The sequence below is a fragment of the Kryptolebias marmoratus genome, linkage group LG11 (assembly GCF_001649575.2).
Source record: "Kryptolebias marmoratus isolate JLee-2015 linkage group LG11, ASM164957v2, whole genome shotgun sequence".
NCBI lineage: Eukaryota > Metazoa > Chordata > Actinopteri > Cyprinodontiformes > Rivulidae > Kryptolebias > Kryptolebias marmoratus.
In genome coordinates this window covers 26440046-26462555 of record NC_051440.1, presented here as the reverse complement: position 1 = coordinate 26462555, position 22510 = coordinate 26440046, and the positions used below count along the sequence as shown (strand labels likewise).

At 47.3% G+C, this 22510-nt stretch overlaps 5 protein-coding genes and 1 long non-coding RNA gene across 7 annotated transcripts in view; 3 read left to right on the top strand and 3 right to left on the bottom strand.

The window, feature by feature from the left end:
* tango6 (transport and golgi organization 6 homolog (Drosophila)) overlaps nt 1-9464 on the bottom strand; it is a gene marked incomplete in the record, with an annotated part of 15168 nt that extends 5704 nt beyond the window's left edge. The window contains 16 exon segments of the mRNA XM_025002784.2: nt 198-349; nt 2396-2554; nt 2624-2681; nt 3977-4387; nt 4464-4607; nt 4843-5049; nt 5126-5252; nt 5327-5503; nt 5981-6093; nt 6253-6341; nt 6427-6592; nt 6753-6859; nt 7084-7231; nt 7417-7533; nt 7752-8383; nt 9287-9464. Of these exon segments, the coding sequence (XP_024858552.1) occupies nt 198-349; nt 2396-2554; nt 2624-2681; nt 3977-4387; nt 4464-4607; nt 4843-5049; nt 5126-5252; nt 5327-5503; nt 5981-6093; nt 6253-6341; nt 6427-6592; nt 6753-6859; nt 7084-7231; nt 7417-7533; nt 7752-8383; nt 9287-9338 (2859 nt within the window).
* LOC119617478 lies at nt 1577-1978 on the top strand. Its single transcript, XR_005233776.1, has 3 exons — nt 1577-1613; nt 1669-1844; nt 1889-1978. It is a non-coding gene; the product is annotated as an uncharacterized LOC119617478 (long non-coding RNA).
* Nucleotides 9465-12618: 3154 nt separating the features above from the next.
* LOC108250936 (glycine-rich cell wall structural protein 1.8-like) lies at nt 12619-19550 on the bottom strand. Of its 2 annotated transcripts, XM_017441040.3 has the most exons (4): nt 19469-19550; nt 19311-19369; nt 18746-19237; nt 12619-12787 (listed from the first exon to the last, which is right to left on the bottom strand). In XM_017441040.3, the coding sequence occupies exons 1-3, from the start codon at nt 19471-19473 to the stop codon at nt 18750-18752; spliced, it is 552 nt and encodes a 183-aa protein (XP_017296529.1). In that variant the 5' UTR covers nt 19474-19550; the 3' UTR covers nt 12619-12787; nt 18746-18749. The 2 variants fall into 2 exon arrangements, with proteins under 2 accessions (XP_017296529.1, XP_017296528.1); XM_017441039.3 differs by lacking the exon at nt 12619-12787 and having other exon boundaries at nt 18641-19237.
* LOC108250935 (glycine-rich cell wall structural protein 1.8-like) lies at nt 12705-13592 on the bottom strand. Its single transcript, XM_017441038.3, has 3 exons — nt 13511-13592; nt 13353-13411; nt 12705-13279 (listed from the first exon to the last, which is right to left on the bottom strand). The coding sequence occupies exons 1-3, from the start codon at nt 13513-13515 to the stop codon at nt 12792-12794; spliced, it is 552 nt and encodes a 183-aa protein (XP_017296527.1). The 5' UTR covers nt 13516-13592; the 3' UTR covers nt 12705-12791.
* Nucleotides 15354-16241, top strand: LOC108250937 (glycine-rich cell wall structural protein 1.8-like). The gene is made up of 3 exons (XM_017441041.3): nt 15354-15435; nt 15535-15593; nt 15667-16241. The coding sequence occupies exons 1-3, from the start codon at nt 15431-15433 to the stop codon at nt 16152-16154; spliced, it is 552 nt and encodes a 183-aa protein (XP_017296530.1). The 5' UTR covers nt 15354-15430; the 3' UTR covers nt 16155-16241.
* An 857-nt stretch (nt 19551-20407) lies between the features above and the next one.
* cry2 (cryptochrome circadian regulator 2) overlaps nt 20408-22510 on the top strand; it is a gene marked incomplete at its 3' end in the record, with an annotated part of 9610 nt that continues 7507 nt past the window's right edge. Inside the window, 2 exon segments of the mRNA XM_017441043.3 lie at nt 20408-20721; nt 21957-22065. Coding sequence (XP_017296532.3) covers nt 20564-20721; nt 21957-22065 — 267 coding nt within the window.

Below are 22510 nucleotides of genomic sequence, written 5' to 3'. Positions count from 1 at the left end.
GACAGGAGGACATGTCTCTGACAGGAGGACATGTCTCAGACAGGAGGACATGTCTCAGACAGGAGGACATGTCTCAGACAGGAGGACAGGAGGACAACATGACGAAGTGTTTGTGTTGTGTTCAGTGTTCATAAATTTAAATTCATTTTGTTTGTTTGCCAGATGTTGTGCACAGAGTGAAATAATCAGCTCCTCACCTCCTGCGCCAGCGCTCCCAGAGAGAAGTCCAGCTTCTGACAGATTTCTCCCAGGTTGGACAAACTGCTGGCTCGGACACTTTGATCCGGATCCCTGGTTCCCTGCAGGAAGACGCCGACCAGAGGACGACCGAGGTGAGGCGCCAGTTCTCCTGCAGGAGGAAGAGACGGGTCTCAGGTTCTGCAGCAGGCGTCTGTGGACATTCAGCTAAACCTGCTAACAGCTGCTGTTGCAGTCGATCCTGATCACAAACAGGAAGTTCAATCATCATCCTGAGCCCAGGTTGCTCCAGGAAGGACATCCGGTGGAACACCTGCGAGTTCGCTCGCTGTGGTGACCCCGACGTAACGGAGCAGCCGAAAGAAGAAGAAGAACTCCTCCTCGTCCTCCTCACTGGAGCCACCAACACTCGTCTGTCCTCCTCACAGAGGACAAGAAAACTGGTTCTGATGTTCAGGAACGACCCAAAAACCACCACGGCTGCTGAGACACCAGCGTCCCTGTCCACCAGTGTCCCTGTCCACAGTGAGGACTCTCTGACATCACCATGGACTGAGAGGACCAAGAAAGAAGCTCCAAAACCTTCAGGCTGGACTGAAACCTGCAGCTGTCCACATGGACAGGACAGATGTCTTCTGGAGACAAGTCTGATGGTCAGATGAGACAAAGATTGAGCTGTTTGGACACAAAGACAAGAAGGACATTTGGACGAGACAAGGTGAGGCTTTCAGACCTGAGAACACTTAACCAACTGTCAGGCACGGTGGTGGCAGCATCATGCTGTGATAATGAAAGAGGAGGAGGAGAACTACTACTCTTCGTCTGTCCTCTGCCTGTCCTCGTCTGTCCTCCTCGTCTGTCCTCCGTCTGTCCTCCATCTGTCCTCCATCTGTCCTCCTCGTCTGACTCCAACAGGAAGTTAAAAACAGCTGCAACCATAAAAAGCTGCTTCGACTCGACTCCGTGCTGCTGACGGTGCAGATGGAGGCGGACGAACAGCACCGGCACCAGAACCTCCTCGGAGAGCAAAACCGGGCCGGTTCTCCTGAACCACAGGATCCAGAAACAAGTGATGGAACATTTTAATGTTGTATAACAATAATTATTTTTTGTATCAAGGGTTCTTTGTTCTGTGTGGGAACTGAGGAAGACTCTGGTCCTTCATCCTGTGTTATCAGATGCTCTCCGAGAGAAACGGAGCTGCTCAGTGATGAAGCCTCCCCATCAGAGAGGAGGAGGGGGGGGGGATCTCCTGATTCCCTGAAACAGACATCTCACCACTGGTTGATTACTTTCTGCAGTTACACCTTCAAGGAAATAAACGTCCTTCAGAGCAAGATTTATTCTGGTGGTAATACATCCTACAGCCGGGTAAGAACCGGGTAAGAACCGGGTAAGAACCGGGGAAGAACCGGGTAAGAACCGGGTAAGAACACAGTATGTAGCAGGTAAGAACCGGGTAAGAACCAGGGAAGAACCGGGTAAGAACCGGGTAAGAACACAGTATGTAGCAGGTAAGAACCGGGTAAGAACCAGGGAAGAACCGGGTAAGAACCGGGTAAGAACACAGTATGTAGCAGGTAAGAACCGGGTAAGAACCAGGGAAGAACCGGGTAAGAACCGGGTAAGAACACAGTATGTAGCAGGTAAGAACCGGGTAAGAACCGGGTAAGAACACAGTATGTAGCAGGTAAATGCTGAGTAAGTACCGAGCTGTTCTTCTTTGTAAACCTCAGAAAGTTCTCAAACCAGCAGCAAGCAGAACCCAAACAGAACCAGACGTCTTTCTGCTGAACATTAACAGACGAGATGATTAAAAAAGCTTCTTTTTTGGAATCAGACGCAGCGAAACCCAGCAGCAGACTGAAGCTCCGAGCCGAGCGTTCCCTCCGATCCATGACTGAACTGTGGCTGTGCGCTGATGGAAGGAATAATCTGCATGGGAAGTTATCGCTGCAGGTTTTTACCTGTTCATGCAAATAAAACACAGCTGAAGGTTTAACATCCGAGTTCGACCCAAACCCAAGCTGCTGACGGAAAACAAACACTTCTCAGGGAAAATTATTTGTCTTTTATAATCCAGTCAACAATTAGAAACTCTTCAGTTAGTTGTGAAGAGAACCACGAGAACCTCAGATTGGATCTAGAACCACCCTGACTGAGACAGAACTGGGTTTGGACCCACACTGAAGCTCACCCATGGCCCGGCTCGTCCGCATCAGGACCTCTCCCACCTTCAGCCGGGTCTCCAGCGAGCGCTCCCTGTCGGATGACAGGAGGGACGGGCTGAGCCGGAAGTCCCTCAGGAGCCGGTCCAGGATCCGGTCGGGGAAGGACTCAGCCAGAACAGCCAGACCTGCAGACAGTTTACAGTCAGTCCGGCGGCCGGCCTCACCGGGAGCGGGTCACGTAGCCGAGCCGTTACCTTGGATGGCCGACAGGTAGACGAAGGGGTCTTCATGCTCCAGGTTCTCCAGGAGGAGCTGCGGAGGACAGATCATTAAAGGTCTTAAACTAACACATCAAAGGGAATAAAACAAATAAAATGTATTGATGGAATGGGGCCTGCAGAACCAGGGATCTGAAGCCGACGCTTCAGAGGACTAAAATCAATATGATGGATCAGCGGGGTCCTCTGATCAAAGAGCATCATGAATGAGACGTTCCAACAATACCACCTTAACAAGCCCCCAGGAGAGCAGCCCTGAGGATGGCTCATTTATTATAAATGTCCCAGAAGGCTCAGAACCAGAACCTGCTGAGTTCACCACCAGTCTCCTGTGGAGAGAACGGACCGGGGTGGGGGTCAGGAACCACACGGCTCGGCCTCCTCAGGAGAGGCTCCGACCAACCGCAGAACCTCAGGTTCAGGAGGATCAGTGGACCAGAACTTTTCTAAGAGGCTTATAGGAGTTTAAGGCTCCGGTCCACATGTGTTTGGTGGATCTGGAGAAGGTTTAAGCCGTGTTCCCCGAGGCTTTCTGTGAGGGTCCTGAGGGAGTCTGGGGTGTGGAAATCACGTTTAAGGTCTTCCCGGTCCCTGCAGAACCAAACCAGGAGTTCTGTCCACATCCTTGTCTTTTTACTCAGACCTGTTTGTGGTCTTCATGGACAGGATCTCAGAGGACGTGGTTCTGTTGGTGTCTTCAGGCCATGACCTTCAGAGGTGCTTCACAGCTGGGATATGGGTCAGCTCCTCTCAGTCTGAGGTCATGGTCCTCAAACAAAGGAGGGTCCAGGTGAGTCTCTGACACAGGTTTCTGAGACTCTGAATCCTGAGTGATGGTAGGATGGAGCAGGAGATGGAGCAGGAGATCAGGGCTTAATCTAGTCCAGAAAAACCCCCAGAAGGAGCTGGAGTGAGTCTCTGAGGAGAGGGAGGTCTGAATTTCTCTTCGTGTTGCCTCCATGGACGGTGGGATGGATGGATGGATGAACAGATGGATGGATGGATGGACTGACGGATGGATGATGGATGGATGGATGGACGGATGGATGGACGGACAGATGGATGGATGGATGGACGGATGGATGGACGGACGGATGGATGGACGGACAGATGGATGGATGGGTGGATGGATGGAGTCTCCTGCAGGAACATTTAGTTGCTTGTTTCAGATGAACTCCAGCTGTTCTCCAGATGTTTTCATCAGGATGAAGGTCTGAATGTCAGCTGGAGGATCTACAGACTTTAACCACGAGCCTTTCAAAATAAAACCTTTTTTATTAATGAAACGTTGACAGTCTAACATGTTGGACCACACAGAGAGCTACGAACCAGAAGAAGGTTCTCCTGAGCCTGGACGGCCTCCGTGTCTCTGCGCTGCACCTTCTGGGTCAGGATCCTCAGGGCGAACGCTCTGGTTGGCACGTCCGGGTCACATGCCTCTAGCAGCCAATCAGAAAAGGTCTTATTGGAAGAATCAGAGTCACCTTTTGGGCTGGGCTGGGATGGTTCTGCATGCCTGCTGTTGCTGCTGACAGGAGTCTGGGAGATGGTTTCAGGGTTTCTGGAGCTCTGACCGGCTCCAGCAGCAGCGAGGTCTTCAGGCCGGTAGGCGCCGTGAGTGGCGATGACGGCTCTGAGGTTGGACGCCAGCTCCTGGACCATCGGGTCAGGATGCAGCAGGGACAGCATCTGCAGATGAGGCAGCAGCCTGGACATGCAGGAGTAGTCCTCGGCACCGAGCTGAGAGGTCACAGAGAAGACACCAGGCTTGTAAAACGTTTTCTTTGAAAGGAAGCTGGAGGATCCGTTTCTGTACCTGAGGAGCAGACAGCAGAGTTGCTATCAGACCCATCCCCAAGCTCAGAGTCTGGGTCTCCACCGGGTTCCCGACCCCCGACCCCGAGGACACGTCCAGACCCACACAGGCTCTCTGGAGCAGGGACACCATGAAGTCCACCACCTGCAGAGAAGTACGTCGACCTTTGACCTTACAAACATAAACATGTCTTTAACTCTTCGTAGCTGAGAGTCATCTCCAACACTCAGAGCACCACCAGCTCATCTGAAGGTGGCGGGTGATATGCATTCCTCTGAGAAACGTTCAGACTGCTGTTTCTCAGCACAGCTGCAGAATATTCACATCTTATCTGTTTCCACTCATCTAATATTTGTTTTTTCTGCTCGTCTCCGCTGACCTGCGAGGTTTTCCTCAGCAGCTGAGTGTGCTGCAGACACTCCACCATCACAGCCACCACCTGAAGCAGAGCCAGTCTCTGCGCTCGCCTTTCAGCTCCGCCCACCAGCCGATGCTCCGCCTCCAGCAGCGTCATGGCCGCCACATCCACCTGCTCTTCGCCCTTCCTCATCTCCTCGTCTGCAGCGATGGCACAGGGGGTGAGATCCTGCGGCGTCAGTGAGGTTAAAGCCTGCGAGCTCCACATAGAGGATGCTTCTGTGATCACCTGGAGGACCTCTCACCTTCAGCAGATCCAGGAAGAAGTCCCCGGGCAGATCGCTGTCCTTGAGTTCAGCCAGCAGCTGCATCAGACTCTCCAGCCTCCACTGCTCCCCCGACAGCTTCTCATACAGCTGATCGTCCTCGTCACTGAGACGAGAGCAGGTCAGTTACGCTCACAGGGAAGTAGCCAATCAGAGGACGTGTCTGCAGCGAGTCATCACCTGCAGCTCTGTCTGCAGACCAGTCTGACGCCTCCATCACTTCCTGCGGAGAACTGGAGGTCCGCTGCGACGTCGTTCCTTCGTTCTTGCAGGCCTGAAAGCCGCCGCAGCGCCGACAGAGCTGCAGGCGGCTCCGAATGATTCAGGAACCACAACAAAATCTGCTGACAGGGGGCGCTAGAGAGCAGAGGACATGAGGTAAGACTGCATCAGTTAATAAAAACACTGAAGCTCCTCAGTGAGACGGTTCATAAATAACATAATAAACATAACATACAAATATAAACAGTTTTTTCCCTAACATGCTGCTTGTTGTTGTTGTTTATGTTGTTGTTATTATTAATAAGACTCCCAGGAAAGTCTCAGGTACATTTAAACTTTATCCTGTTTAAATGCTCATTACAAATTACTCATAAATATATATATTACTACATAAACATAACATTTTCCTGAAATATTCTGGATCTGATTGAGCAAACTGGCTCAACTTCTGAGTAAAAAAGTAAACATTAACTTTCTAACTTTCCACAAACTGACACTAATTCCTCTTTGCATCGCTCATTTTTAGTTTTTATTTCAAACGTTTCTTGTCTAAATCCCCCGTAGAAGTGAGGCCCTGATTTCCACCTCCAGGACACTCAGATAAATATTTACCGAAGGTGGCAGACGTTCTGTTTGGTGAAACAGAAAAGTGTGAAGACGACAGGAAGAACGTCTTCGAGCGTGGCGAGAAGAGCCGCTGACGGAGAGGCTCCAACCACCCAGATCTGACGGCAACGGAGACAAAATACAACAAATGAAGAGTAAATAAAGTCCCCACCAAATCCTTTCTCCTTTAAACTGGACCCATCTGCAGAAATGGGAACAGGTTGAGTCTCTGAGTCGACTCAACTCAGGTTCATCCCTCGAGTTTAAATCAAGCTCACCTTAAACACGTCCTCCAAGCAGCGAGTCAGCTCCGACTCCTCCACCACCACCTCCGACCCCTCCACAACCACCTCCGACCCCCCTGCAGCTGGAAAACAAACAGACGTTCCAGCTGTGAAACAACAAATCCCTCACTGCAAAGTGAAGAAGACTTGGATGGAGACGTTACTGACCGGAGGAGGCGTCCGTGCATCGCTGCAGCGGGGACAGCAGCGGGCCGAGCAGGTACCGCTGAGCCAAGCCGGGCCGCTCCTGCACCATGGAGAGTGCCGCCCTGGTGGCCACTCGCTGAAACTGCAGGGCCGTCTGTTTGTCCTGGAAGTGCAGAAGGTCCACGACCTGAAGGAGACACGATGGTTCGTTTACTTCTGTCCTTACAGACACTGACCTTCTGGAGCTTTTTAACGGTAAAGTGGACGAGCAAAGAAGTAAATAAATTTCTCCAAGTTTATAATCAGCTGTCATCTCTGCAGAGACAAACGGACTCTTCCTGGCTGACCTGAGGACAGACAAGTTTAAAGTAATCTTCAGCTGAGGCGGACTGTTGGGGGCAGGCCGACAGGATCCTCGCCACGGCGTCACATTTCCTCCAGTCCGAGTCACCTCCTGCAGGAACCAAACAGAACTTCAGTCTGGAGAACCCACCTGAGACTCTCAGCTTTAATAACGAGGGAAGCAAAAAGCAGCTGAAAGATTTGGTTTTAAGCCTCTTTTACAGAAACTGAAAGTCTGAGCAGCCACCAGCTGAATGAGCTGAACGACTAAAGCAGCACAAAGTCTGCAGAAGGACTTAAATCAGGGATGCTTTTAGGTTTTCCTCTCCTCCGCACCTGTTCCTCCCTCCAGGACGGCTCTGACGACCGCCTGGACGCCGTTCGGCTGCATCAGACGCTCAGACAGCAGCTGACCGCACAGACGCCTGAGCCAGGCCGGCGCTGATCCCAGACCTGCTCTGCTGCTGGAACCACGTGGACCGGACTTTAAAAAAAGACAAATCAAACTCTAAATGTCAGGAATCCGAACACTACAGACTGGATGTAAAAACAGTTTTGATGGAACATTTCAGCTCGTTTTGCTGCCACCTAGTGGAAGGATTTCATCACTGCAGCTGACTAATTCTCACTGAAACATGAAAAACAATAAAACTTTTCCTGCAGCTGCACCTGTTTGGGTCCACCTTGGAGGATCAGCAGCTCCTTGATGACGATTGGCTGGTAGACTTTTCCCAGGAGGCTCCTGAGGGCCTCTTTACACCATCGACACTCATCAGAGCTGAGCGGCTGCAGGAAAAACAAATGATCTCATTTATTTTCAGACTTTACGCATCTAAAATATCTCCTAAAAGTAACCAGCAACAAACTCATCCTGAGTTCTTGGCTCTGTTTAAAGATAAATCACTGAAGCTGCCTGAAATTAAAGCAAATAATTCATTTCTAATTCTGACCGAATCTTTTTAGGTTTAGTGGAGACTAAAGCTTAAAAGCAGAAAGTTCTTCACCCTGTCGGCGTCTCGGTGCGGCTGGTGGCCCAGCTGGCACAGCGCCGCCATCACGTCCCCCAGGTGACGCGTGAACACCAGCGTGGCGACAGACGACAGCTCCGCCAGCTGCAGCAGGACTCTGCTGGTGATCAGGAGGCGGCGTCCCGCTGGAGGCGACGCCTCCCTGCGGACCAGCGTTTCCACCACGGCGCCGAACGCTGACCTGCGACCCAGCGGCAGGCCCACCCCCGGCGCCAGGTAAGGGCAGAGTCCCAGAGAAACCACAAACTGGAGGGCAGCTCCGAGCGTCTTCTGCTGGGAGACGCTGAGGACGTCAGGAGGTAAAGGCGGAGCCATCTCAGGGGTGCGAAGTTTACCTGCAGAGGGGGGCGGAGCCTGCTGGAAGCGCTCCAGTTCGACCGTCAGGTGTCGTGTGAGGGTGAGGAGAAGAAGAAGACACTCCTGAACGAAGCTCCATGTGACGTCTTCGGTGTCGCTGCAGAACCAGTCCGCCGCCAGCTTCACCTCGTCCCTCAGCTTCCTCACCGCCTCCAAGCTGCTGTCGCTCTGAAGCCGCTGAAGGAGGCGGGCCCTGTTGGCCCCCAGAGCGGCGCGGAGGGCCTCCTGCTGCGAGCGCTGATCAGAACCCTCTGCAGACACAAAACACAGAAACCGTCACTCTGCAGGTCCAGGAGCGGTTTGTTGGTTGTGTGAGAGCAGAACAAACAGGAGGAAGACGAGGTCAAGGTCGGACCGCAACCCTACACTCAGCCTCAGTCAGCAGGTCAAAGGTCAAAGCCTCGTCTCTAAAAACAACATGGCCGCTCCACTTAGGTTCAACTGAAGGAACCAGAAGACCTCTGGAGCAGAACCAGACCAGAGGACAGATGTTTACCCAGAATGCACTGCAGCTGTCAGCACGGTGGTGGAGGGCTGATGGTTTGGGCTGATTCTGGAGTCAGATGTGAGACCATCTGTCCGACAAACAGAACGGTCCAGAACCAGAACCTCAGAGAGCTGAAGCAACGCTGGAAAGAAGAGTGGGCCACAACTCCTCCACAACCAGGAACCCACTGAGAGTTCTGCTGCTGGAGGAGGTTCTGTTGGGTCAGGAGCTGGAACCAGGTTCTGTTGGGTCAGGAGCTGGAACCAGGTTCTGGAACCAGGTTCTGTTGGGTCAGGAGCTGGAACCAGGTTCTGCTGGGTCAGGAGCTGGACCCAGTTAGATTTAATTTTTGTTAAATGTAATATGAGGTTGGGTTTATAAGACCTGTTGAAACTAAACTTAAAGTTATGTAAAAAAAAGAAAAGCTGTCTCTTTCAGTACAAATATGCAGTTTCAGTTATGTATTTACATGTTTATTATTCAGTTTTAAATCTAATTCTAACTTATAAAGTTGTATTTGAATGAGTCTCTATGTAAATGGGGTTCTAAAGGATAAGAACAACATCTACAGATCTGCCATTAGAGGAAATAAATCTTTAAAACTGAACCCGGTGTTCAGTTTTATTTAAACCCAGAGTTAGCTTAATGCTTCAGGCACAAAACTTACCGCCAAAAGGCCTGGTGAGGATATTTATCACCGACAGAATCTCAGAAGTCATTTCAGAAACTTAACTCTTCATCAGCAGTCCGATAAAACCCACAGCGTTTATTTTTTTATGTGTTAAAATAACGTGTTTCACCGAACAGGATTCACGAGCTAAAAACACATCAAAATGACGCTGACATTCTACGTCATCACGCAGCTCTGCTCTGAGAGGACGTGATTGGTTAATGTAGCGTTGCATTCACTGTACAGCTGAAACTGTCGTAATTTTGGTAAATGAAGAATCGTGGCATCGCTAAACAAAAATGAAATTCACTTTAGCCTGACAAATATCAGTCAGCAAACACTGATTACCAACACATCTGTGTATTTATAATTTATTTATTGTTAATATGAAAGGATGGAAGCTAGCTGACAGCAGGACACGAAAAATTAGACCTCCTGAAAAGATAAATGTAGACTTTCTGGTAGATCCCGTTCTAATGTAAAATATGACCCATTACTGGAGGAGATTTCTAGTTCTTTTTATTGGTAGTTAATGTCTGTTTTTGTCTAAAATAATCAGCTCCAGCATATGTATTAAATACCTTGAAATATTCCTTTATCATTCTGTGATATATGAGAACTTAGTTCCTCTCTTTTCAGAGGAGAAAAAAGGAGAACCCAATATTTCAGCCTGAAGCTCAGAAGCTGTAATGTTCTGTCACCCCATGGGACGGGGATTAACCAATCAGCTTCAGATTTAGGTTGTTCAATCCTACCATCACACACAACTATCCGTGAGAATTTGGAAACATTTGTTCTTTATTTGCCAAAGTTACTGGGGGGACAAATATTTCAAACAGAATTAAGACATGGTTGACTGACGTTTCTAAAGTTTGTGCATCAGTTTGAGCCCCAGACTGACCAAAGCAGAGAGTTTCAGTTCTGTAAGCATTGCTTTTTAATCTCTTAAATAAATGCAACACTTGAGTTTCCTCCTTTCAACCATATGGTTTGATATGTTGTTTAAATATGCAGTCTGTTTTCTCAGATCTGTTTTCTTCTGAAATTGCAGATGAACACAGAAGTGTGCCAACTCTTGAACATCAGAAGGAGTTTGTGTTCTCCTTCTCATCCACAGACTAATGGGCTGGTGGAGAAAAGGATTGGTACCATTCAGAGGTGAGGACTGTCTTCACACATACATTTTTTGGAGAAAGAATCCAAGACTAGACTCATTTTTGCCAACATGGCTTATAGAATTAACTACATTTTAAGAAATCAGTTCTTTGTTTCCTTGTATCTCAGAGCTCTGAGTAAAGTTGTGAAACCAAATACCTGGATGCTGTCATATTTGGGCTTCGAACAAAGAAGCAAATAATCACGCAGCATTCCTCCTTTTCACCGATGTTTGGAGGAGAGGCATATCCTTCGGGTTACGCTCAAGCTTTCCATTTCACGGTAATAAATTAATGACAACAATTCAAATTTTCCATTACCACTTCTTTATGTAGGTACTGTTAGTGGTTTTTCTTGCTCAGTGAGGTTTATTTTGTATTTGCTTTAAGTTTGAGTGAAGTTTTGTAAAGCATCACCTTTAAATGTATCCTTCAAGAAGAGAACATTGTCTTTATTCTGAGAAAGGTTTCAGAATATTTCTATAAGTTTTTAAATCAGATAAAGTCTATCAAGAGACATTGTCAGTATTAATGATTATGGCATGCTCTCTAAGTGACAGATTTGACACTTGAAATATTCATTTTGTGTTGAAAGGCTGACGGTTATCAGAGGCGATCAAGGTGCAAGAAAGCCTTATTGTTAGAGACAATGTTTAAAAAAAAACAATATCATTGTGTTTATAGTCGGTGATAAAGTGTGGAGAAAACATTTTAAGTCAGCAGTGAAAAGGTGGAAATCTAGACGCAGGTTTTCTTGGGCCTTGGAGCTGAATATCTGAGCTGAGTTACAAACATTTCTGTTTGCAAAGTTTGATTAGCTGTGATCTTAAATCTGCTCGACTCTGAAAGTTAATTTGTTGTAGATTTACATCCAGTGGTTGTTTTAATAAAAGCACACAAGCAAAGCAGAAAGCAAGAGAACCAAGTAAACTTTACTGTGAACGTGCTGACAGGAACTTCTCTGCAGCTTCTGGCTTGTGCTGAAGAGATCCTTTCGGGCTGAAGCGGGCCTGAGTGAACACCTTCCTTCCTCGATGGTAGTTTGAATAAGAGTCGAGAGAGAAGACTGGCTGCCAACCCAACAGCTCTCTGAAGAAGGGCTCTTCCTCTTCGTCACCAGGAGCAAAGCTCCAGTTATCTTCTGCAAACTGGGTTTGGTCTCCAGTGTTTCCAAAACCCACCCAGCCAACTCCTGAGTCCTCAGGGTCGACCTGCTGGGCCCAAGGATGAGGTTCTCGCCCACCACCAGCAGCCATGCTGGTGCTGTAACGCCCCGGGGATCTGCCAGAACCGCCAGCCTTCTCTGTGGGTTCTTCAGGACTTGGCTCAGGTGGATCTCTTCCATAGAAATAAGGTGAAGGAAAATACGACCTCATGTTTGTTCTCCAGTCTCCTGATCCACCTACAAAATAAACCAAAGTTCAGCAGGAGTCAGGAGATCTTTGCTCCTGATTACCTGGAAATCCGCCTCACCTGCGTGTCGGTGAGGAAAGCAGCTGCTGCTCCCAACGAGCAGGAAAATCATCCACCTATTAAAACTATTTTTACACATAAAGAAGCAAAAGAAGAGGATTTAAAAAGGTTTCATACAGCTCTTAAAACAAAGTGTACAAAAAAATACCAACGTTTGAATATTTAGAGTTCTGTATGAATATTAGACCACAGATTTTACTTACATCATTCTGTAGGTTACAGGTGTGGAAGCAGGTTAAACTGACTCATTAAACCCTCAGCTCCACCAATCAGAGCTCCTGAAACAGCTGCTTCCTGATGAAGCTCAGTGAGAACACCTGCTGCTCACCTCACCTGTGCACCGTGGCCACGCCCTCATTTCATTATTAGCCTGATGTCAACCTCATCTGTAGTTTTTACTGTGAAACGGACCACAGCTGGAAGGTTTCAGAGACATGTTCATTTTATAGATTAGGGTCAGACAAGCTCTGAAATTCATGCTTTAACAGTGAAATCTCTGGCAACCACAGCTTTTATATTTAATCAGACAAGCTGAAATTTAAGAGAGCCACAATCCAAACAGTTCATGCCTACATCCTAGTTTCAAAACAGCAACCATACGTTTATTTTCAGCTCAGTGTTTAAATCATGGAGGACGGTACGAAAGTTTGAAGATATGGCAACATTAAGACTTTGTTTAACAAAAATTATTGAACACCCAAGTTTTCACCTGGTTTGCAGATTTATTAAGAACCTTCATGACACCCTTCAGGGTTTCATTAAAAGAAAAGCTGAACAAGAGGCAAGTCTGAAATGTTAAAGCTTTATTTTCTCAGCAGAGCAGTTGACCTTTGACACCAAACTGGAGACCAGAGTCAGCAGCTCCAGGAACCTCCTCAGTAGCCTCCTTTGACTGGATCTTGGGGACGAGGCTTCTTGCCGTGGTGGGGCAACACTGGATCCTGGGAGAAACGGGTTCCTGTTGGGGTGTAGCGGAACTGATGGAACCTCAGGCTCTTACGGTTGTAGCGTGAGCGAGACTTGAAAGCGTACACCTGATCCTCGTCATCCACGGGAGTGAAGACCGGCTCGTCCTCGCCGCTGGTATCAGATGAAGAGCTCCAGCTCTCCTCTGTAGACTGGTAAGGGCCGCCGCTGCCTGGAGCCCCCTGCTGACCCTCCTGAGAGCCGCCATGTTGTTGGACACCAGAATAAGAGCCACCGGCACCCCCAGCGGTGTTGGTGCCGCTGTAGTACAGGCCTGGATAGCTGCTGTAGCTGCCAGAACCACCGAGCTGTCCTGTAGGTTTCTGCTCGCTTGGACTGGAGGGATCCTGTCCAGAAGATGAAGCAAACCACCACCAGGGCTGGCCACCTCCACCGCCTGAGGAGAAACAACTAGAGTCAGCAGCAGGTCCAGCTTCAAACAGCTCCCAGCAGCTCCTGTTCAGGCTCACCTTGTTGTTGAGGAAGGCAGCTGATGCTTCCAATCAGCAGGAAAGAAATCCACAGCACCCTGCAGGGACAGGCAGCTCCTCAGGTTAGCAACACAGGTCAGAGCAGAAGGGAAAGCATTGAGCAGCTGATGTTAGGACACACAGAAACACTTCCTCACCTCATCCTGCTACAGGTAAAGCTGACAGACTGCACCAACACAAAGCTCTGAGCTGCTGACAGTGACTCCAACCTGCAGGAGCTGCTTTAAATGCTCCTGACAGCAGCTGGAGCTGATTGGAGCTGATTGCTCAGTGCTCACAGCTGCTGAATTTTCTCTGTTTCGTGTTTGTAAATGCCATGGTAACCACAGAGCTGAAAGGAAACCATTTTGAACAGATTCCTGAGTGGCAGAAGGCTCTGATGGTCCCACGTGTTCATTGTGATGTTTCTTTAGCCGCATTGATTACTGCAACAGCGTCTTCACAGGTCTGACTAATAAATCAATCAAACAGCTGNGGAGCTGCTTTAAATGCTCCTGACAGCAGCTGGAGCTGATTGGAGCTGATTGCTCAGTGCTCACAGCTGCTGCAGAGGAAACACACCACCAACAGGAGCTTCCTGCTCGCTGCTCACCTGAACGACCATTAAATGACTCCAACATTTCTGGTGTTCCACCTCAGAGCAGCTTCTGAGACTGTGTGAGTCATGAGTCACTTCTAGAGAGACTTTATGAACTGGTTCAGGCTCTGAGGATCAGGTGTTACGAGTTTTAAGTCCAGACCTCAAGCTGCGGAGGACAACCTGAACTTTAGAAACTTCAACATGAACAGAAATCCAGGAAAATGAGTCGTTTTGACTTCACAACGAGTTCAATCGTCCAAATCAGCATCGGAGGAAAGAGCTGAAGGTTTCTAGAAGATGAGTTCAATGAAAACTCAGAATAAATGAATCCTGAGTTTAGTGAAGCTGGGAGTCTGTCACCATGGTAACAGACTCCCAGCATGCTGGGTCCACTGGTGTGGATGAGAGGGTGAGAGGGTGAATGGGTGAATTTTCAAAGAGGCTGAAGCTCACTAAGAATTTTAATCTGATAAAAACTACATCATTTTAAAATGATTTCAACATTTCTGGTGACATTTGAATGGGCTTCCGCTTAGTTTGAGATCTTTTCCAGTTTTAAAGTTTGACTGGTTTCCCTGAAAGGTTCGACTCTGTGATCGGAGCCGTGATGGTTCGTAAATATTCCTGGTTTTGGTTGTATCAATCAATCAAATTTTATTTGTATAGCACATTTCAGCAGCAAGGCATTTCAAGGTGCTTTACATAATTAAAAAACAAAATAAAAACAGCATGNGTCAAACTTTAAAACTGGAAAAGATCTCAAACTAAGCGGAAGCCCATTCAAATGTCACCAGAAATGTTGAAATCATTTTAAAATGATGTAGTTTTTATCAGATTAAAATTCTTAGTGAGCTTCAGCCTCTTTGAAAATTCACCCATTCACCCTCTCACCCTCTCATCCACACCAGTGGACCCAGCATGCTGGGAGTCTGTTACCATGGTGACAGACTCCCAGCTTCACTAAACTCAGGATTCATTTATTCTGAGTTTTCATTGAACTCATCTTCTAGAAACCTTCAGCTCTTTCCTCCGATGCTGATTTGGACGATTGAACTCGTTGTGAAGTCAAAACGACTCATTTTCCTGGATTTCTGTTCATGTTGAAGTTTCTAAAGTTCAGGTTGTCCTCCGCAGCTTGAGGTCTGGACTTAAAACTCGTAACACCTGATCCTCAGAGCCTGAACCAGTTCATAAAGTCTCTCTAGAAGTGACTCATGACTCACACAGTCTCAGAAGCTGCTCTGAGGTGGAACACCAGAAATGTTGGAGTCATTTAATGGTCGTTCAGGTGAGCAGCGAGCAGGAAGCTCCTGTTGGTGGTGTGTTTCCTCTGCAGCAGCTGTGAGCACTGAGCAATCAGCTCCAATCAGCTCCAGCTGCTGTCAGGAGCATTTAAAGCAGCTCCTGCAGGTTGGAGTCACTGTCAGCAGCTCAGAGCTTTGTGTTGGTGCAGTCTGTCAGCTTTACCTGTAGCAGGATGAGGTGAGGAAGTGTTTCTGTGTGTCCTAACATCAGCTGCTCAATGCTTTCCCTTCTGCTCTGACCTGTGTTGCTAACCTGAGGAGCTGCCTGTCCCTGCAGGGTGCTGTGGATTTCTTTCCTGCTGATTGGAAGCATCAGCTGCCTTCCTCAACAACAAGGTGAGCCTGAACAGGAGCTGCTGGGAGCTGTTTGAAGCTGGACCTGCTGCTGACTCTAGTTGTTTCTCCTCAGGCGGTGGAGGTGGCCAGCCCTGGTGGTGGTTTGCTTCATCTTCTGGACAGGATCCCTCCAGTCCAAGCGAGCAGAAACCTACAGGACAGCTCGGTGGTTCTGGCAGCTACAGCAGCTATCCAGGCCTGTACTACAGCGGCACCAACACCGCTGGGGGTGCCGGTGGCTCTTATTCTGGTGTCCAACAACATGGCGGCTCTCAGGAGGGTCAGCAGGGGGCTCCAGGCAGCGGCGGCCCTTACCAGTCTACAGAGGAGAGCTGGAGCTCTTCATCTGATACCAGCGGCGAGGACGAGCCGGTCTTCACTCCCGTGGATGACGAGGATCAGGTGTACGCTTTCAAGTCTCGCTCACGCTACAACCGTAAGAGCCTGAGGTTCCATCAGTTCCGCTACACCCCAACAGGAACCCGTTTCTCCCAGGATCCAGTGTTGCCCCACCACGGCAAGAAGCCTCGTCCCCAAGATCCAGTCAAAGGAGGCTACTGAGGAGGTTCCTGGAGCTGCTGACTCTGGTCTCCAGTTTGGTGTCAAAGGTCAACTGCTCTGCTGAGAAAATAAAGCTTTAACATTTCAGACTTGCCTCTTGTTCAGCTTTTCTTTTAATGAAACCCTGAAGGGTGTCATGAAGGTTCTTAATAAATCTGCAAACCAGGTGAAAACTTGGGTGTTCAATAATTTTTGTTAAACAAAGTCTTAATGTTGCCATATCTTCAAACTTTCGTACCGTCCTCCATGATTTAAACACTGAGCTGAAAATAAACGTATGGTTGCTGTTTTGAAACTAGGATGTAGGCATGAACTGTTTGGATTGTGGCTCTCTTAAATTTCAGCTTGTCTGATTAAATATAAAAGCTGTGGTTGCCAGAGATTTCACTGTTAAAGCATGAATTTCAGAGCTTGTCTGACCCTAATCTATAAAATGAACATGTCTCTGAAACCTTCCAGCTGTGGTCCGTTTCACAGTAAAAACTACAGATGAGGTTGACATCAGGCTAATAATGAAATGAGGGCGTGGCCACGGTGCACAGGTGAGGTGAGCAGCAGGTGTTCTCACTGAGCTTCATCAGGAAGCAGCTGTTTCAGGAGCTCTGATTGGTGGAGCTGAGGGTTTAATGAGTCAGTTTAACCTGCTTCCACACCTGTAACCTACAGAATGATGTAAGTAAAATCTGTGGTCTAATATTCATACAGAACTCTAAATATTCAAACGTTGGTATTTTTTTGTACACTTTGTTTTAAGAGCTGTATGAAACCTTTTTAAATCCTCTTCTTTTGCTTCTTTATGTGTAAAAATAGTTTCAATAGGTGGATGATTTTCCTGCTCGTTGGGAGCAGCAGCTGCTTTCCTCACCGACACGCAGGTGAGGCGGATTTCCAGGTAATCAGGAGGAAGTCCTGGAGCTGCTGACTCTGGTCTCTGTCCCTCAGGGTTCTGCTTCAAACTAAATATGATGGAAAATAAAGTCTTTATCTATACTTTTCTGGCTTCAGCTGTTTCACAGAATCATTTCAGCTTTAACTCTGCCCTTCATGCACACCTCCTTGTCCTTGAGGGCCAAATGTACCCAGCTGTAAAGACAACATTGGTGTTTACTGGGGATAAAACTTAAAGTATTTGTTCATGGAACACAGGGCTGTCAGACTCCAGGCCTCGAGGGCCGCTGTTCTGGGAGTTTTAGGTTTTTCTGCTTCAACACACCTGATTCAAATGGTTTAATTACCACCTCACCAAATCATAAAGTTCTCCAGAAGCAGAAGTCATTCATGTAAAGCAAGGATGCGTCTAAAACATGCAGGAGTGGCTCCAGAGGAATATAACACAAAAGCTAAAGTACATCAGGATGCTCTTCTGGCAAGATTGGAGCAGTCCTAGTGTCACTAAAAATTAACTTCCAAAAGCAGCAAGTTTTGCCAAAGCTTCTCAGCTGCAAGGGGGGGCAACAGTTATGGTGAAAAGGCAACATCTTTCAGTCTGTAATCACTGAATGTCTCGGCTCTTCAGTGATGTGTTCCTGATTCACCCTACCAGATGTGGGAAAAGCTGTATCTGAAGACTGGCCTGTGAGCAGAAGGTTCTGATGGTCCCACATGTTGTTACAGAGTTTAATGGAGATATGAGGAAACCAAGATTCAGAGCTCAAACAGTGGAAGTCAATGAGTGTTGTGGTGTCTGACCTGAGGGGGATTGGTGAGAAAACTCAGCCCTACAGAGACACTGGGTGGAAAAAGACAACTGGATAACCTGGAGAGGAAGTTGTGCAGAAATAGTTTGTAAAAAAAAAAAAAAAAAAAAAAAAAAGTTCAAAATGATCAACAGTGACAGATTGAGCTAAACTTTGAAGTAAAATCTGTGAAAATCATTGATTTTAATCTATGATTCTGTAGAGACTTAAAGATCTTAACCTCAGTTTAGTCATTAAAGCCTTACTCTGTTTAAACCATTTCTGATGTAAAGCTCCAAACAGGACAGTTACTTCTCACTGAAAACTAAATAGTTGTCCATGGGGACATTTCCCAGTTAATTTCTACATTGTGCAACACAGTCAGAATCACCACTCAGGATGTTCTTTTTAGTTTTGCACAAAACCTTCTGGCATTTTATTTTCAGTCTTGTCAACCTTTTCAAATGGACAGAGCCAGATGTTTTACAGGCTAAGTGGATTATCCTCAATGGAAGGATATTTCTTATTTATTGGTCACAGATAATTCCTGCTTCTTTTTGCAAAATGAGTCTACTCATGCTGACATTTCTACAATTAGCATCATTTAAAAAGAATGTTAATACAGGAACAGTACCTTGGGTAATGCATCACCTCCATTTGTTCAGGCCCAAGTTTTAATGTTTCAAGTCTTTACTCAGGTTAAGATGCACAGGACTACATTTTGACACTTAGTTTACCCCCCACCACCACTATGATTTAAACCTGTTGATTGTTAAATCAGGAGGATCACTTAGTGACAAAACACAATTGCCAGAAGTTCAGAAAGTTTATTTTGTTCTTAGTTATAACCTGTGGACCATGTAGCCCTGAGGGACAGAGACCAGAGTCAGCAGCTCCAGGAGCCTCTCCAGGAACCTCCTCAGTAGCCTCCTTTGACTGGATCTTGGGGACGAGGCTTCTTGCCGTGGTGGGGCAACACTGGATCCTGGGAGAAACGGGTTCCTGTTGGGGTGTAGCGGAACTGATGGAACCTCAGGCTCTTACGGTTGTAGCGTGAGCGAGACTTGAAAGCGTACACCTGATCCTCGTCATCCACGGGAGTGAAGACCGGCTCGTCCTCGCCGCTGGTATCAGATGAAGAGCTCCAGCTCTCCTCTGTAGACTGGTAAGGGCCGCCGCTGCCTGGAGCCCCCTGCTGACCCTCCTGAGAGCCGCCATGTTGTTGGACACCAGAATAAGAGCCACCGGCACCCCCAGCGGTGTTGGTGCCGCTGTAGTACAGGCCTGGATAGCTGCTGTAGCTGCCAGAACCACCGAGCTGTCCTGTAGGTTTCTGCTCGCTTGGACTGGAGGGATCCTGTCCAGAAGATGAAGCAAACCACCACCAGGGCTGGCCACCTCCACCGCCTGAGGAGAAACAACTAGAGTCAGCAGCAGGTCCAGCTTCAAACAGCTCCCAGCAGCTCCTGTTCAGGCTCACCTTGTTGTTGAGGAAGGCAGCTGATGCTTCCAATCAGCAGGAAAGAAATCCACAGCACCCTGCAGGGACAGGCAGCTCCTCAGGTTAGCAACACAGGTCAGAGCAGAAGGGAAAGCATTGAGCAGCTGATGTTAGGACACACAGAAACACTTCCTCACCTCATCCTGCTACAGGTAAAGCTGACAGACTGCACCAACACAAAGCTCTGAGCTGCTGACAGTGACTCCAACCTGCAGGAGCTGCTTTAAATGCTCCTGACAGCAGCTGGAGCTGATTGGAGCTGATTGCTCAGTGCTCACAGCTGCTGCAGAGGAAACACACCACCAACAGGAGCTTCCTGCTCGCTGCTCACCTGAACGACCATTAAATGACTCCTGGAAGAGTGGAGTCTTTGTGATGTTGGCATGAAAGAACTGATGAATGTATTAGAAAAACTATTATTTGAACTTACAGCAGAAACAAATTATCTGAGGAGGGATTTTATTTTGTATTCCATTGGTTTTCATGTAGGGGGCGGGGCTTCAGACTCCCAGCTGGAACCAACTGACAGGTAAACTGGTCCTGTTCCAGATTCAACATTCAGGTTTCATTCTGAGGTCAGTTTATTTTTTACAGTGTCTGATTTGGATATATTCTCTGCCATCCATCAGGGGGAGCTGCAACACCCTCTGCACCCCTACTTCCCACATTCTTGCGTGTCATGTTTTTTAAATTAATCTTAATTCCTTTTCTCCCATTATTTGATTATTTCGTTTCATGTTTCTCCAGTATTTCCTAATTTGACCTGCTGTATTTCTTGCACCTCTATCAATCTGTATTAATGTTATTTTTTGTCAGATCTCAGGGTTTATAATGTCCCAAACGATCTGAAATGGTAACAATCTGTCTGTTTTGGCCTCCATCGCCCTCACACCACGCACATCACGCACGTCGCGCACGCGCGTCCACCTGACGAGCCTCTCGTCGGATATAAACAAACGTGACACAGCTCGTCACCTTTCCGCTGCTCTCTGTTGTCTGCCGAGCCAGCCAATCACAGCCGGCTGGTTTTGTAATTCACTGTGACGTATTGAGGCCTGACCAATCAAAGAGCGAACCCTTCTCAGCCACGCCCCCGAGCGCTGACAAAGTTTTGGAGTCTCCTCAGACGTCCTGATTTCCAGCTCCTTCCGTTGATTTTTGCTGCGCCGCTCGGACGTTTTTTTTGTATTATTATTTTGGATTAAGTTGTGATGAATGATTAGAAGGAAATTATGGTTGTGAATTCCGTGCACTGGTTCCGCAAAGGCTTGCGGCTGCACGATAATCCGGCGCTTCAGGAGGCCCTGAGCGGAGCGGACACGGTGCGCTGTGTTTATATCCTGGACCCCTGGTTCGCTGGAGCGGCTAACGTCGGAATCAACCGATGGAGGTTTGTTGCTTTTAACTGTCACTCTTACAACTTCCAGTTCCTTTAAAGCTAGACTGGAGATTGGTTTTACTGCGGGGATGTTTGTCTGGTCGCATTTATTCTGTTTCAGTCGGAGTTCAGGCTCGGGCCTCCCCCCAGTTAGCTGAAGCTAGCGGCGAGCAGCGAACTCCTGACAAGAAACCCACAATTTTAGGTTTATCCTTATATCTCTCAAGCTGTGTCTTTTCTATAGGAATGGCGTTTATTTCAGAAAAATAATGATTATACACTAAAGGCTTCGGCGCTCATATAAACTGATTAGCAGCTGCTGAAGTTGGTAAATAGAAACAAGTCAGAATATTTGGCTCCCAGAAGCGCTCCATCTGTTCAGTGTTTTCTGATTTTATCTTTCAGAGGTTCGGTGACAGAAACAGAGACAGCCGGAGTGCTTTTTGTGTTTTAAAGTTTTAAAAAAATCTGAATAAAGACTTTGTTGTTATATTTGTTGAGTTATGAAGTTCATACAGAACAAATATTCTTCTGAGGTCTGAAATACAAATAAACAGATGCAGGTTCATCAAACAGCTGATTTTTTTTGAACAAATAGTTTTATTTACATTCACACACTCAGCACATAAAGCTACAAACACTGTTCTCTGGTAACATCAAAAACAAAACAATTCAACAGGAGCATCTCTGTCTCTTCTTTATGGCACTTTTTACCATGTAGTGATGAGTAACAAACAAGCCATGACCTCTGACCTTTGACCTGCTAACTGAGGCCTGTAGAGGCTGAGATGGAGCTAATTTCTCTGAGCACTGCTGGGACGTCCACTCCTGGCAGCTGTCTGCTACTTATTCCTTTAATTTCCTTTAAAGCAGGAATGTTTCAGACAGCTGCACGGTCTGACCTTCGGGGTGAATCTGCTGGGACGTACACTCCTGGCAGCTGTCTGCTACTTATTCCTTTAATTTCCTTTAAAGCAGGAATGTTTCAGACAAATCTTCTTGTTTTTGGTGAATAAATATTGACAGAATATAAAATGTTGAGTCTTCTACCAGTTTCTGCCCCTGTGGTCCTGGTAGGACTGTTTCTGGTTTAATGTCTGTATTCGTTTTAGGTTTTAGCTACATTTAGTTTGGATTGAATCTTAAAGCAGGAGTGATGGAGTGAGGACTCTTAAATCAGCTCCATTTTCCTACACTTGCCCGGACTCGGCTGCAGTTGGCTGATGTTTGCTTTTGTCTGTTTGCAGGTTTCTGCTGGAGGCTCTGGAGGACCTGGACAGCAGTCTGAAGAAGCTCAACTCCAGGCTGTTTGTCATCAGAGGACAACCCACCGATGTCTTCCCCAGACTTTTTAAGGTTCGGATCAAAGTCCACACACTTCTCGTCGGCTCAGATAAAATATGAACATTTTCATTTATTTAACAAAGATTTCCTGCTCCTGGATTTATATATCAGTTGCTACGGAAGACAAGGAGATAATGTTTCTTATTGAAACTGTTGGACAGATTCTGAAGCAAAGCAGAATTTCACTGATTCTCTTTAAAAGGTGGAAAAAAACACTGAGAAGAGTTTTGTGTTAAACCTTCTGGAAAGAGTTGGACAGGATGCCAGAACTTCAGGTTCCTGATCCAAACATCCACTCAGAGGAGCTCAGGTGGTGCCCTGAGAACGAGTTAGAGACGTGGAGCCGAGGCCAGGTGTGGAGTTTAGTCGAGGTGTGGAGTTTAGTCGAGGTGTGGAGTTTAGTCGAGGTGTGGAGTTTAGTCGAGGTGTGGAGTTTAGTCGAGGTGTGGAGTTTAGT

Excerpts from the sequence above, each read along its gene's own strand:
- LOC108250935 (XM_017441038.3), bottom strand. Across the intron at positions 13,280-13,352 it reads CTGCCTTCCTCAACAACAAG|GCGGTGGAGGTGGCCAGCCC; the intron begins GTGAGCCTGAAC and ends GTTTCTCCTCAG.
- LOC108250937 (XM_017441041.3), top strand. Across the intron at positions 15,594-15,666 it reads CTGCCTTCCTCAACAACAAG|GCGGTGGAGGTGGCCAGCCC; the intron begins GTGAGCCTGAAC and ends GTTTCTCCTCAG.
- LOC108250936 (XM_017441040.3), bottom strand. Across the intron at positions 19,238-19,310 it reads CTGCCTTCCTCAACAACAAG|GCGGTGGAGGTGGCCAGCCC; the intron begins GTGAGCCTGAAC and ends GTTTCTCCTCAG.